This window comes from Anser brachyrhynchus (assembly GCF_964034855.1).
Source record: "Anser brachyrhynchus genome assembly, chromosome: 4".
Classification (NCBI taxonomy): Eukaryota; Metazoa; Chordata; class Aves; order Anseriformes; family Anatidae; genus Anser; species Anser brachyrhynchus.
Genome location: NC_137698.1, coordinates 51,252,141 through 51,265,739, shown reverse-complemented (window position 1 = coordinate 51,265,739; position 13,599 = coordinate 51,252,141). Strand labels below are relative to the sequence as shown.

Here is a 13,599-nt window from a genome sequence, read left to right as displayed (position 1 = left end):
GCAGCGGGAGGCGAGGGGCCGCCGGGGCGGCTCTCGGGCGGGCAGCACCGAGGTGAGTGCCGGCGGCGGGGCCCGGCCCGGGAAGGCCTCCCCGAGCCGTGAGGAGCGCTGCGGGCCGTCCCCAGCGCCTTCCCCAGCGCAGTCCGCCCGGCCGGGCGCCGCCGGGCCGCCCCCCGCGTGCCCGTGCCCAGGGCGCCGCGGGGCCGGGCCGGGCCCGCTTCCTGTGCGTGTCACTCACTCGGCGGGGGAGGGGAAGCGCCGAGCAGGCGGCGGCGGCGGCGGGGAAGGGAAGGGAAGGCAGGGACGGCACGAAGGGCCGCGCCGCGCCGCCCCGGCCCTCGCTCGCGCTCCCCGGCCGCCGCCTCAGCCCCCCGCGGCCGTGCTGCCCACCGGGGGCGGCGAGGAGGAGGCCGCCGCCGCACCGCCGCTACCGGGCCCGGGCGCTCGCGTCCCGCGGGCGGCGGCCATGTCTACCGGCGAGGTGGAGCGGCTGGCGGCGGACCTCGGCGGGGGCGCCGGGGACGAGGAGGAGGAGTGGCTCTACGGCGGTACGGACCCTCGGCACCCTCGGCACCCCCGTCCCCGGTCCCCCCGGTCCCCGGCGCCCCCGGCCCCGGCCCGCGCTGCCGGCCTGGCCCTCTGCCCCCCCGCCACCACGGAGGGTAGGCCGCGGCGTGCTCCGCCTCGCCAGGCCGGCCCACGGCTCGGCGCGGCCCTGCTCCCCCTCAGCGCCCTTTAAAAGGGTCCCCGTGGCCGCTCAGTCCCCTCCTCCCGGCCGGCCCCTCCGCCCTGCCGGCCCGGGGGGGCTCAGCCCCGAAGGCTGAGGCGTGCTGGGGCCTCCGCGCACCTGTGGAGCGCCGCCAGGGCTCGCCCGGTGGGGGTCTGTGCTCCCGTGGCGAGGCAGGCTGAAAGTGGGCTGAGTAAACTTTGTTTGCAACTTCAGGGGCTCCCCGTGCGTTCAGACAGCGGGCAAGGCTGGGAGTTAAGCTCAGCGTTGGAACTGTCAGTGTGGAGCACGGCGGGGGGGGGTCTGCCTGCCCACCTGCCCGAGTGGTGCCGTAACACCTTGTGAGGGGGTCTGGTGCGGTCCCGGGTGGTAACTGAAAAGTTCGTAGTGGTCTGCATGGCAAGGTACCTGCTGCAGTGGTAACTCTGGGCTTTTATTCACGTCTTATGTGTTTCTTTCATCTCGTAGATGAAAATGAAGCAGAGAGACCAGAAGAAGAAAAAGCTAGGTGAGTATTTTCACAACTGGAAATCCTGTGGTGTGGCTGCACGTAAGTTGTATTTGCAGTAGTCTTCTTCCCAGCTGCTTTAAAAGTCCATGGTACCTGAACACTCACGCTGATGTCTTTAAAAATAGCCCTAAGGTAGTACGTTTTGTCTGCTGAAATGACTCGGCTTTTCTGTAAAATGACTTTACCTGGGAAATTGTGATACTTGAATATGAATGTGTTTTTAATTTTCAACTGCGTGGATGTTGTCCTACATGGATACTTCATGGATACTACGTGGATATCAGCATTTCCTTATGAAATGCCATCAGTTTTTTTACTTCTATAATCATTGTGTGTTTCTACATGATTTCAAATTAAGAATAAAAGACTCCAAAATAAAAGTCTCCCCCAAAAGGTTTTCAGTATATTTATAAAACAAAGGATACAAGGAAGCAATGAGATTACTGGCCAGTTTGATATGCAGGTCCCATAACATATTTTTTTGATTGGTAAATGAGTCTTTGAAAGAAAGTTAGAAAAAGCTTTGAAAGTATTTAGGGAAGCCTGCTTGATTTATGAGGAACTGTGTGAGAAAAAGCACAAAGATACTCCTTTGAAAGTCTAGCTAGGTTGGTTGGTGGAATTTGGTAACAGGGACTGAGTGAAGTGGGAGTTGGTATTTCACACTGACTGAGAGAAGTCTCACAATTTATAAACTATGGAAACTGCAGATTGTAAAAGTAAGCTAAAATTAAGTAAATAAAGGGGAAACCAGTTCAAGAACACACACATTGTTATTTTCTATAGATGCCTTCTGAGTCAGCAGAGATTTTTCACTGAGAACTGTTGGCCTTAGCAACCCTCATTGGACTTCGTGTCCATAAGCTTGTGCAGTTGCTTTTTTTGAACTGATGGAGATTTTTGACAGGCACATTACTGCAGTAATGCCTTCCACTAATGGACTGTGTATGATACCATTTTGGAACTGCTACTAGATGCAGTATTTGATTTCCATTTATTCCCGTAGTATAAGAAACAGAATTGTTTCCTGTTCACCCTTTTCCATGTCACTCAGAATTTATTTCAGACCTCTGTTGCGTTTGCCCTGAACCATCTCTTTTCTAGGATAAGGAATAACTTAACTTGCTCCTTATTTGGAAGCCATTCCATATGAATTGATTCGTTGTGTTTCATTATCTTCTATTGACCTGATACCTTTGGGCAGTAGTACTACACCTTTTGTCAGTAGTACTGTTGTTTAAGAAAATTATTTGTATGGCAAACAAAATGATCCTTAGTGGTGTTTTGCTCTGGATTCTGGTCAATAGAATCTGTTTAGGTCGTTGGCCTGGGTACATAGTTAAGGACCGGAAAGAGGAATAAATTGTGGCTTATGTTTCTTACGGGCAGTGTTTGGAATTCCGGAGGCATGGCAGCAGTTTCCCTATTAAAAGGTTTGGTCTCTGGCCTCTCAGTTTTGGCATTCTTCATACATAAAAATAGTGAGGTTTTATTCAGGTTTGTTAGCTAGTCTGTCATCTTACTGGGTGATGAAATTACATGGTTAACGCTGTGTCCGGGTTGGGCTGGGTTTTGGTGTAACACTCATTCATGAGTGGGTATTTTGCCAACAGATAGTAGGATCAAAATCATTCTCCGCCTTCCAGTTCATCTTTAATAAAAGCTGTCAGTTGCTCGCTCCTTTGCAGAGTCCAAAAATATGTTGTCAGTGAAAGAATATTGTTTTTAAATGGCTTCCTGCTTACACTGCTGTTTGTGATGCAACGTTTGAACAGAGTTAAAGGAACTGTGGAAAATAAAATATTGCTGTGTCAGAAAGAGCAGTAGGTAAGCGTCTAGTGAGACAACTCATTTGCGTGAATTTGACAGTGCTGGTCATTTTAGATGAACCAGTAGTTTTAAAATGTTTACAGATTTCAATCTCCAGTTAAAATATAATCAAATTCATTACTGAATTGTAGCCATTCTTATTGGTAGAAGAAAATCTTACAGTGCAGATGTGGAAATTTCGATTCAGTACTATCTTATCTATGGGTATTTAAGTGTGTTTTTCCATTATGTCTTTGAAAAGTGTCAGTCTGCAGGGGGAAAAAAAACCCACCTGTTATTCTCCCTTCACGTTATGAAATATTTCACTTTGATTTCAAAGGAGGATCCAGGTATAGTGCCATATTGCTCTAAAGTATTCTATAGTTCATGTGATTTCTGGGACCCAAATGATAGTCTGCAGATATAAAGTTATTTTCTTTGAGAATTTTGTTCAAATTAATGCAAAAGATAAGTTGAACTTTTTCTGTTCTCCAGAATGATGTATCAGTGCTTTTTCACCATTAGTTGGTGTGTGGAATAACATGTGAATAAATAACTAGTTTGATTTTTTTTTCCTGTTTGTTTTTAAGTGTTCCTCCCCCACCTGGAAGTGAAGAGGAAGCCGCAGAAAATGGCGTTGTGAAAACGGTATTTTAAACATGTATTTGACATACTGCTTCAATTTGTTCTGATTTAATGCGTAATTGTAATTTGGCTGGGACCTATAATTAAATGAGTTAGTATAAGTGTATGCCTTGGACCTTTTTTTTTGTGAAAGGTGTTTGACACTATCTGCAGACACTGTATAAACTAATAAGCTAGGAAATCCAATTTCCAGCTACAGTCCACTTTTCGAAACTAACTTACAGAAAATAAATAAATGGTACTTCATTTTTGGGGGGTTAAAACTGGTGCTTCGAGACAGTTGTCTCCTCCCAAAGACATCTTTTTGAAAGTGATACTCTCCTCATTTTTCCTCGCTGATAGGAAAATAAAATCCTCTGGTCATTTTTCTTTTTTGAACATGATGAATAACAAACATTTGCAGAATAGTGTGAAAATATGGATCAAAAGATGAATGATGAGTGCCTTTTAGGTGCAACATAGCAGACTTGTTTGGTAGCAGTCTTCAGTGTTCAGTATGTTAGTCTGTCTTACACTTTTATGATGAGAGAAAGGACCAAGAAGTGAGATTTATGGTTGCAAAGTTGATAAAAGGCCTCAGTTTACTGTGAATGGGAATGACTTAAGTCTGTCCTATGAATAAAAGCCCCTAATTGTACTTCATGGGGATCTTTAGCTTGCAATAATTCTCTTAAGTGGTGCAAAAAACTTTATTGTGATATTTGTGCAATTTTCAAGGCCTGGCTTCTTTCTAAACTGTATTTGTCTTCAGTAGGACAAATACTCTATGAAAGATATTCAGTCTTACGTAAAGTTGAGGAAAAAACCTGCATATTCAAACTGAAGAGCTTTTTATTGCAATTGCACCAAAGGTTTTTCATGTTGATCCTAATACTGTATGTGGGCAGTAGCAATTTTAAAATATTTCTGGAAGTTCTCATTGGCTCAGTTTCCTTCCTTAGGGTTATTTTTATACTTGCATATCTTCATATTTTTCACCTATAAAAAATAGCATTATTAGGATATCATTAGAACGTCTCCATCAAACTGGGAACATCATGATAAAACCAGAAAATGGAAAGAGTGAACATTAAGGGTCAGCAGTAACCTAGAAGAAATACATGGCTTTTAAGTTGCTTGAATAAGAAAAAGTCAATAGTTTTGTGCAGAGGGAACTAAGAAATGATTGTTTAAGAGTGAAATTGTTTTTGGTTGAGAAGGTACATGCTCCAGACAAAACTTTATTTTCTGTTTGATGTGTTTGTAATGGCTCTCTACTGTGTGGGCTGCCACATAAGGGAGTGGAGAACTTTTTCTCAGCAGTGGGGCATTGAAAGACTGTCTTCTGTCTTCAGCTGTCATTTACAGAAAATGTATTCTGATTAAAGCATTCGTGGTTTATTTTTTTTCCCCTTGATTGGACACTTCATTGTTAAGTAAGTTACATTAATGTATAGCAAGGATGAAGTGCACTCCAACTTACCTTCCATGCAACTGCTTATTTTTGCCAAATCATGTACCAAGCAAGTTAGTAGATGGTTAGATTAGAGCTAGAGCACAGCTGCATGTGGATAACTGCAGGCTACCTGGACAGAACCAACTTGTTTTTGGTATGTTTAGCCTCCTGCTGAAGGATTCAACAAGGATGTGGATAGGGGTGATTTACCTGATGAGAAAACTTTGAAGGAAGTTCCTCAACAAGAAAACTGTTGTAAGAAAACTAATGAGCTACAGGATATGAGCAAAAGTCCAGTGTGGGTAATTGTTGAGTAAAAGAGAGAAAATAGAGGGTAGAAGTAAAGGTTCCATTTTCACAGCGACAGAAGGTCACCTCCACTGGTGATTCTCTGGAGTGTTGCGCATAGCCTGTGCTGTTCAACGTGTTTATAAATTATTTGGTAAGGTGGTTAAGTTGTGGGACCACGAGTTTTCTGATGTTACAGAGTTACTCAAGATAGTAAGAACAAGGACCATCTGTGGAGAACTGAGTGGTTAATAGATGGCTGTTGGAATTCTGTGCAGAAAAGGAAGAGCGATGTTCGTGGAAGGAAAAACAGCTTTATGAGTACATTGATGGTCTCTGAGCTGATCATTACCGCTTATGAGAAAGCCGCTAAGCTATGTGGAAAGATCCATTAAAATGTCATTTAAGTACTTGTCTGGAGTCTAAAAAGCAGTCAAATTTTGGGCTGTAGCCGAAAGTGATTAGGAAGCAAAACAGAAGATATAATTTTCTCACTACATAAATTCATATTTTGGTCACACCCTGAATTCTGTGTGCAGTTCTGTTCCCCTCGTGCCATAAAAGCTTTGCTTCAGCTGTAAAAAGTTGAGAGAAGAAGGGCAGCAAGAGTATTTGAGTTGCTCTGGATATATAATTGAGGACAGCAAGAAGCTAGTGTCACATACCTTTAATTAAGCTCTTTCCTGAGTGATGAGATAACAGGAGAACTGGTGTGTATGAGCTAGGTAGAGGGAAAAAAGGTATTAAGATAGTGGAAACAGTTTTATGCTTATTTAGGAAATGTCATGTTTCTAAAATGAAAGCTTAATATTGAAGATACTTTCCTGTTCTGATCCAGATATTTCCAATATTTGTAGCTTTTAAACAGATGAGCCTGACTTTTCTGTTCATGGTACTCTGTCCTGAGGTCTAGGAAACGGAGAATTTTCTTCTGTTAAGGATGTCTAGAAGGGGTGGTTTTATCTGGATTATTTTTTAACTGCAAATTAAACAAGTTAAGTGACTTTTTCCTTTGTAGAAGGTGACCGAGGCTGAGGATGACAGTGATAGTGATAGTGATGATGATGAAGATGATGTTCAAGTCACCATAGGGGATATTAAAACGGGAGCTCCACAGTACAGGTAAGTTATTTGCAAATATTGACTGGAGGAGCCTTAAAGATTACATTTAATTATTAATTCAGGCTCTTTAATACTTGTCAATTACAAATTTTAGGCATAGGTAGCCTCAATGTATTCTTTTCAGCTCTTTATTAAAGTGTTTGTAATGATGCAGTGACTCAAAACAAAAAAAAAATAAAAAGAAATCAATGAAGTGTCTTAACTCATACAACTCCTGCTTTGAATTTTGTTCTCAGATTTTGAGAAATAATTGCATTAAATATTTGTAAACTAGAGAGTTGTCTTTTTATTATGGAATAGCTGTGTTACCTAGCTGAAAATGCTGGGTAACATAGCTATTCCTGTTCGTGACATTGATATTTTTGTTGCAAATGGTAGAGTGCTAAGCACAGAGAACATTAGAAACATTTGTCCTTAGTCCTGTTTGTTGTGGATGCAGTTCTAATTAGAACTCTCTAGTTTCAATTCCTATTGATGTTCTGAAATAAGATTTTAATGTACTTCAGGATGCAGCTGCTAGTCTCTAGAGATGAATTCTCAAGATCATGGGTTAGGGATTTGTATCGTACAATATATATTTTTTTTTTTTGCTACTGCTATTGCTCCATGTTCCTTCTGCTGTTGATAAAGGGCTTGTTTTTCATTGAGCGCTTTTGAAGAGTGTTAATTTTACCCAAAATAGTTAAGTAATATTTTTTGCTACACTGAGGTGTTATGAGGGAAGTGGTTTGCTTGTTTGTCTTGGCAATCCTAATGTTCTTATGGTTATTAAAAGTTACTAGGATGTCTTCTTTATTTAATTAGAATGAAGACAGGTGTGCAGGTAGGCCTGAATCATATGTTATTGTGTTTTTAGCTTTAGAATTCAGGTAATACATTCATTTTTGAAACATAATATTTTTAAACTTTCGGTAGATCATATCCTAAAGTAACTATGCAAATCAAAGTGATGTCAAAAATAGCAGTTCTTTTGATTCTTTGTCTGTTTCCAATAACTTGCAGTAGGCCTGTCGTGTAGGCAGTGACCTCAAATTTTGTGAGACTAAAGAAAAACTAAATTTATATTCTTAATGGAAAGAGCATCAGCAAATTCACTAATTCAGAAAAGAATTAGCAGATGCTCCAATATCTAATATGAATAGAAAGTTTTATATTGAAATAGTTGTTCTGTGAAAAATCTTTTCTGGGCAAACTGGTCAGAAAATTCATGAAAGGGGCAGTCTTCTAAAACAAGCTCATCATTTCTGTTCATCATAATGTCATTACAGCAAGTTCCTTCGTAGGATTATTTTTCTTACAGTAGTCACCCACTGCTTAAAAAAAATAAGAAAATCATGTACAAATACAGTATGGGAGATCAGAAAAAGAAACATTTTGTGTCAGTTTTGTACTTTTGTAGCATAAAGTAGAATGAAAAAAACTGCATGGAAACGGTACTGTAAATCCTAACCCTAAACTATACACTGCCTTCTAATTATATGTTAATCTCGTTATGTTTATGGGTTGATACCACCTATGAGGATAAGCTATTTTGCATATTAAGTGGTAATGAAAGCTAGCTTTTACTGTTCCAAATGAACAGTATTGTAATTCCCAAGGTAGTTAAATCAATTCAGTGTCTAGATTTGAGTGCATTTTATGAGGAAACCTCTCAAGTATTTTTGAAAGTGAAATTACATATATTTTTCTATTTGTTGCATGGATAGATAATTGCTAGAAGCACATTGAAAATGCCTTTCAGACATCTTAAAGAAATGCTTGTATTTCCACTTTTGTACAGATTAAATGAAATAATAATGAAAGCAGCAAAGGATCTGTCTAAACCCTCTCTTTTGTTTTTACCCTAATCCCCAGAGTGTCATCTGTATCCCTAAATGAATTTCGTTTCTCCTTTTTCTCTTCTTCTGGTCGTGTCCATTCTTGTTTCTATCAAGGTCTTTACCCTTTCAACTCAGGAAGAGTGACTGGGACTTGCTTCACAACTGTTTATTAGTTGGAGAAGTTGCTACTGAGCATAGAAAGGTACTCTCTCTTGCTCCTAGGCTGATCTCTTTACTTTTACAGTTACCAGCTTGGAAAGCTAGAGATTCAGGATGGTGATTGAGCCTGGGTCCAGTTTGTTTCTGGATCTAGCTAATTCTTGTTTTATATTTTCTTCTGGTTTACAGTTTTCTCTGTCTAATTCAGTTTTCTTAATTTCTTTAAGTTACGGAGCAGCTCCTGTGAATCTCAATATTAAGACAGGAGGACGAGCTTATGGATCTTCTTCTGGTAAGAAAATTTACACCATGCTATTACTAAAAATGCGAAAAAAATCAGTAGCAATGCATAGTCTGTGTCTGTGTTCGCTTGTTTAGCCTGTATTTTTTAGTTAGAGAATTCTTGCAGAATGTTCTAGTGTGAGGACAGACTTAGACAAATATAAAATTATTAGTGTTCTTAAATTGTTCAATGCTTATTGCTTTGTTTTCATTAAGTGCATCTGAAACCTTGTTCTGTGTACGTGTTTTTTTCTCTCTTGAGTAGCATTCTTTGCAGAGATTGGACAATTATAATTTTTCTTTTCATTATTTATTCTTAATCAGGCAATCTTAAACAGTTGGGTTCTCCGGGCATTTACTGCCATTATTTAAAGTAAATGTAGTTATGCAAATAGTTCTCTAGTCTTTGTCTCCTGAAAAGTTTATTTGTGTATCATCCGTGGTTAATGGCATAAATATTATTAAGCTGACGATAACTATCAAAATTGATACATAGGAAGCCTGTCATAGTCTTTTTATCATCCATCTGTAAATTGTCTAGTTTGCATAGGCTACCTGTAAAAGGAGCAGCAGAGTTAGAGGTATTCCTGGTGGTGTAAAATAAGTGATTCTTGCGATCCACCAGTTCATAAATTTAAGCTGCGGTACGTGTGTTTACAGGAATATGCAAAATCGGAGTTCAAGGTGGAGAGTATGTGTTCACTTCTAACTGTGGGACCACAGTAAAGCTTTCTGTGCTTAAAACTCATTTTAAAGGGTTATTAATGAGTGGACTCTTTAAATAGTCACCTGTTGAATTCAGGTTTTCTTACTTAAATGTTGTTGCCTGTATGGCTTAAGGGACATTGGAGGGACATTGGAGGTTCTGAAAGCATACAATTGTTTCAGATGAAGGGAATAACCTTCCTTTCTGAAACTTATTGTTTGGAATAAATCTGGCTTTTAATTTTTATTTCAAATGTTACAACTCTTAGAACTCTTCTTAGCAGTGACACAAAGTTCTAACTTTTTTCACAGGTGTAAAAGTTAAAGGGGTGGATCTTGATGCCCCAGGGAGTATTAATGGTGTGCCACTTCTGGAAGTAGATTTAGACTCTTTTGAAGATAAACCTTGGAGAAAGCCAGGTAATGCTCTAGTTTATATTAGCTGATATGTATGTATTTAGAAGGTTATTTTAATAATAATTCCTATTTACTGCATGTAGGAATTTTTACCCTACAGCTAGAAGGTACTGTACGATATGATTTTCAAAAAGCTGGTAAGTTACCCGTTGCCTTTGTGTTGTACCACAGTGTGTGGGTGTGCCATGTTTCTTAGTATGCATCCCACACATACATCAGCAAAAACAGACTGTAGGACATGGCTTTAAAAAAAAAAAAAATCACGTATATGCTGAAATCTCCTTGGGAATCTGTATGTCTCTGGGTGTTACTGCTCTTGATCTGTGCCATATTACAGAAGATAAAGCAGAAAGGAAAATAGTTTTAGCAGGTTTGAGCAAGCAGCGCAGCGAAACATAACAGCTTGCGCTTCTTTGTGTTCGTACACAGACATCCATAAGCCTTGAAGAAGGAGCTGGTACCGCATGGACTTCCTATGAGTCTCCCATGTATATTGTCCAGTTGTCTCAAATCATGGCCAGACTTGTCTGTCTGTTTATTTTTCTATTGGCAGTATCTCTTGCTGCTGTGCATAGTTTATTTTAGTGTTTTTATGCTACATTGGCAATGCAAGTAGTGTCTTCAGAATGGAACAGAAAAAGGAGCCTTTGATAATATTCTGGGGTTTGAACGTTTGACTATGTTTAATCCTTCTTACAATAGAAATACTTAATGGCATCAAATTAAATTAGGAGTCAGTGAAACAAAGAGTCAAATACAGTGTACATTTCAATAGCGTGGCTTTGGATCAATACCTAATCCATTTTGATTCTGTAAATAGAGATAAGTGTTCGGTGAGGAAAAAGAAAAGATGAATTTTGCAATGTCATAAAAACTTGTGCTTTTCTACTTAAAGGGGCTGATCTCTCTGATTACTTCAACTATGGGTTCAATGAAGATACCTGGAAAGCTTACTGTGAAAAACAAAAGAGAATACGAATGGGTCTTGAAATTTTACCAGTTACCTCAACCACAAATAAAATTACGGTAATTACTACAACTTTTTTTGTGATATTCTACACGCTTTTTTTCCCTGTAAATCTGCTTGTGTGTCATAAGCTTGTTTTGCCCAGTTCAGTGCTTTTGTTGTAAAGTTTGCACCTGACTGCCCACCCCTAAGCCTAGAATGTTCTTGTGTTGTTTTTCTGGCAATCTGTGTGGGTAGTGTCACAGTCTAGCTACAGCTAGGTCGCATCTGTACCATTACTCAGAATGTGGCCCATGAGTTAAGAGTTGTATGGTATCTTAATGGGCAATGTGTTATTTAACTTAGGCTGAAGACAATGCTATGGAAGTAACACCAAGTGCAGAGATTCTCGATGGCAGATACCATCTTTTTAAGGTGAATTTTAGTAAACTTTTGTTGGTTGCTCTCATTTTTGTCGAGTATTGCTTCCCATGCCAACACAGACTGATAGAAGAAAAACCGAAAAGGATGCAGCCATTATTTCAAACTCTCATGTTACATCGGTGACTTACTGCTTATGTCACAAAATGCTGAGTAAAAAGCGTTGCTTTGTTCGTCATCCTTCTGCAAGCATGTGGGTTAGTGGCCTGGTGTACTAACAAATTTCCTAGTGAAACTAATTTTTCTTTATGTGGTGGTTTATTATTTTTAGATGTAGCGCATTTGTTTGTGCAGATTAAAGAATTTGTACAGATGTGCTGGGGAAGCTTTGTAGATTATAGCATGTTTATTTTTCCTGTGGCCTTGTAGCTTTTATTTTGTTTTGTAACACTTATCCTTGGCAGCTCTGAGATGTGGAAATCAATCTTTCGTATTTTCCTGTTGTCCTTTTGAGATTAGATAACCATAAATCAAGTTATATATATCATCTTTCCATTAGGAAATGCTGATTTGCAGGGAGCAGAAAAATCTGTTTGACAGGATTTATCTTTAGAATTGAACATTGCTTTCGACTTCTTATTTTTTAAAATACTCTTTTGTTTGACACTAAAGTTAAAATACAGAGGTTATTTGTTTTGTTCAGTATGCAGACAGTTTTGTTCCTGAACTCTCATTAAACTAACTTGGAACTGTTTGTTGCTTTGTTCTGTATACTCCTGTAACAGAAGTCTCAATTGCAGACGGGTATTTTTGGTATCAGTTGTTTCCCCTCATATACTACTAGAGGGCATCCAGATATTTTAACTTTATGTTAGCAAGAACAGATCAGAAGCTTGTGGGGCTACTTGCCTTCCTCATTTGTCGCAATAATAGTGTTATGGAATGGTGGAAATGCTGGATAGTGGGAGTTAGGATTTTTCATTGTGGCTGATGACTGAACGTACTCTCAAATAAATGTTTTTGAACTTCTGTCCTGAAGGAAGAAGGATAAGTATTCCAAACCAAAGATTCCCCTATTTCTTTCTCAGTATTGACTCTCTGGAGTTTCTGGAGGTCCAGTGATGAAACAGTACAGATAATTGTGTTGTAAGAGCTGAAAAAAGAGCTTGTCTCATGCGTTTTACAAGGAATGTGCATATAATTTGTATTTTGTTAATAATTATTTCTATTCTTCTGAAATACGAAGTCTCATATCGTTTGGGTGAATCTTCTGCAACTGACAAGACCATCTCCTACATTTTCAAGTTACTCATTAATTAATAGAAATCTTACATATTTTTCATGTAAATACTTGAACCACACCTGATATTTTAATATTAAAAGGTTTTCATATTTCTGGATACTGAAGTTAATTCAAATTTTAAGGCATCTTAAATACTTATGTGTTTTTGTGGATTTGCTACAGAGGTGTCTGTGATTAGAAATGAGGTCCTGCAAAAGCTTAGCAGTTCGCTTGCCTACAAAAGCTGTGAGAACAGATTCCATGTGATGTTATATCATGAATGATCTAACTGGATCTCTATACAGTAATTAGTATTTATTGCTACTTATGAAACTGTTAAGATACCAGGGATTTTAGATAACTAAACATCCAAGTTAAATAAATGCAAAATGCTTTTATGGTTTCAGAATTACTTCTGTGTGTGAGTGTTGTTAAAAGACTGTTCCTTTTAAGTTTAAAAGGTTGGGGTTTTAGTTGTCTTAACGATTAATACATTTTTGGCTACTAGCTTCAAAATAGTTTTGTTTGTTTGTTCGTTTGTTTCCACTTGGAAGGGCACTTTATTTAAAAAATAAATAAAATATTTGTGGCTGTGTGGTTGATCCAGTCAGTAGGAGTGTCTGTAAAAGCTTAGCCTGTACAGCCTTGTCTTTAATGCTAACCCATGTAAGTTTTTCTTTCATATTTGATGTGCTGTTGAAGACAAACAGTACTTGAAGTAGTTGCTCTAAAGCTCTTGCGTAGTTTTAATAATGTCTCTATGGAATTTTGCAGTACTGCAGACAGAGCAATATGCTTTTAGAGTATTTAATTGAAACTAATGGAAAACCTTGTAATGTTGGCATAATCCAGAGCATGAGGTGACTATTCCTGGTATGACTGGGAAATTATGGAGTTACTAGATGATCTTGTCAGTAAAGCAGACAGAATGGGTTTGCTTTCTTGTCTCATAGTTTACTGTCGGGTAGCAGACGTAGTAGATAATTCTGTCATTAAGATTATGGAGTTGGGTTGGTTTGTTTTTGTTTTTAATCATTTTGCTTCTTTAAAAATTAAGATGTTATTTTGTT

General features: G+C 39.3%; 1 protein-coding gene across 8 annotated transcripts in view; it reads left to right on the top strand.

Annotated features, from left to right (window-relative positions):
• Window positions 1–218: 218 nt before the first annotated feature.
• Window positions 219–13,599, top strand: part of FIP1L1 (factor interacting with PAPOLA and CPSF1) — a 45,223-nt gene continuing 31,842 nt past the window's right edge. For 3 of the 8 annotated variants that reach the window (XM_080589292.1, XM_080589291.1, XM_080589297.1), the window contains exons 1-8: window positions 252–548; window positions 1,196–1,235; window positions 3,638–3,695; window positions 6,434–6,537; window positions 8,744–8,808; window positions 9,816–9,923; window positions 10,816–10,946; window positions 11,233–11,301. In XM_080589292.1, the coding sequence (XP_080445418.1) occupies window positions 467–548; window positions 1,196–1,235; window positions 3,638–3,695; window positions 6,434–6,537; window positions 8,744–8,808; window positions 9,816–9,923; window positions 10,816–10,946; window positions 11,233–11,301 (657 nt within the window). In that variant the 5' untranslated portion in view covers window positions 252–466. Of the gene's footprint in view, window positions 549–1,195; window positions 1,236–3,637; window positions 3,696–6,433; window positions 6,538–8,743; window positions 8,809–9,815; window positions 9,924–10,815; window positions 10,947–11,232; window positions 11,302–13,599 lie in introns of all 8 variants that reach the window. The other 5 variants (XM_080589294.1, XM_080589293.1, XM_080589295.1 and 2 more) reach the window with 4 other exon arrangements.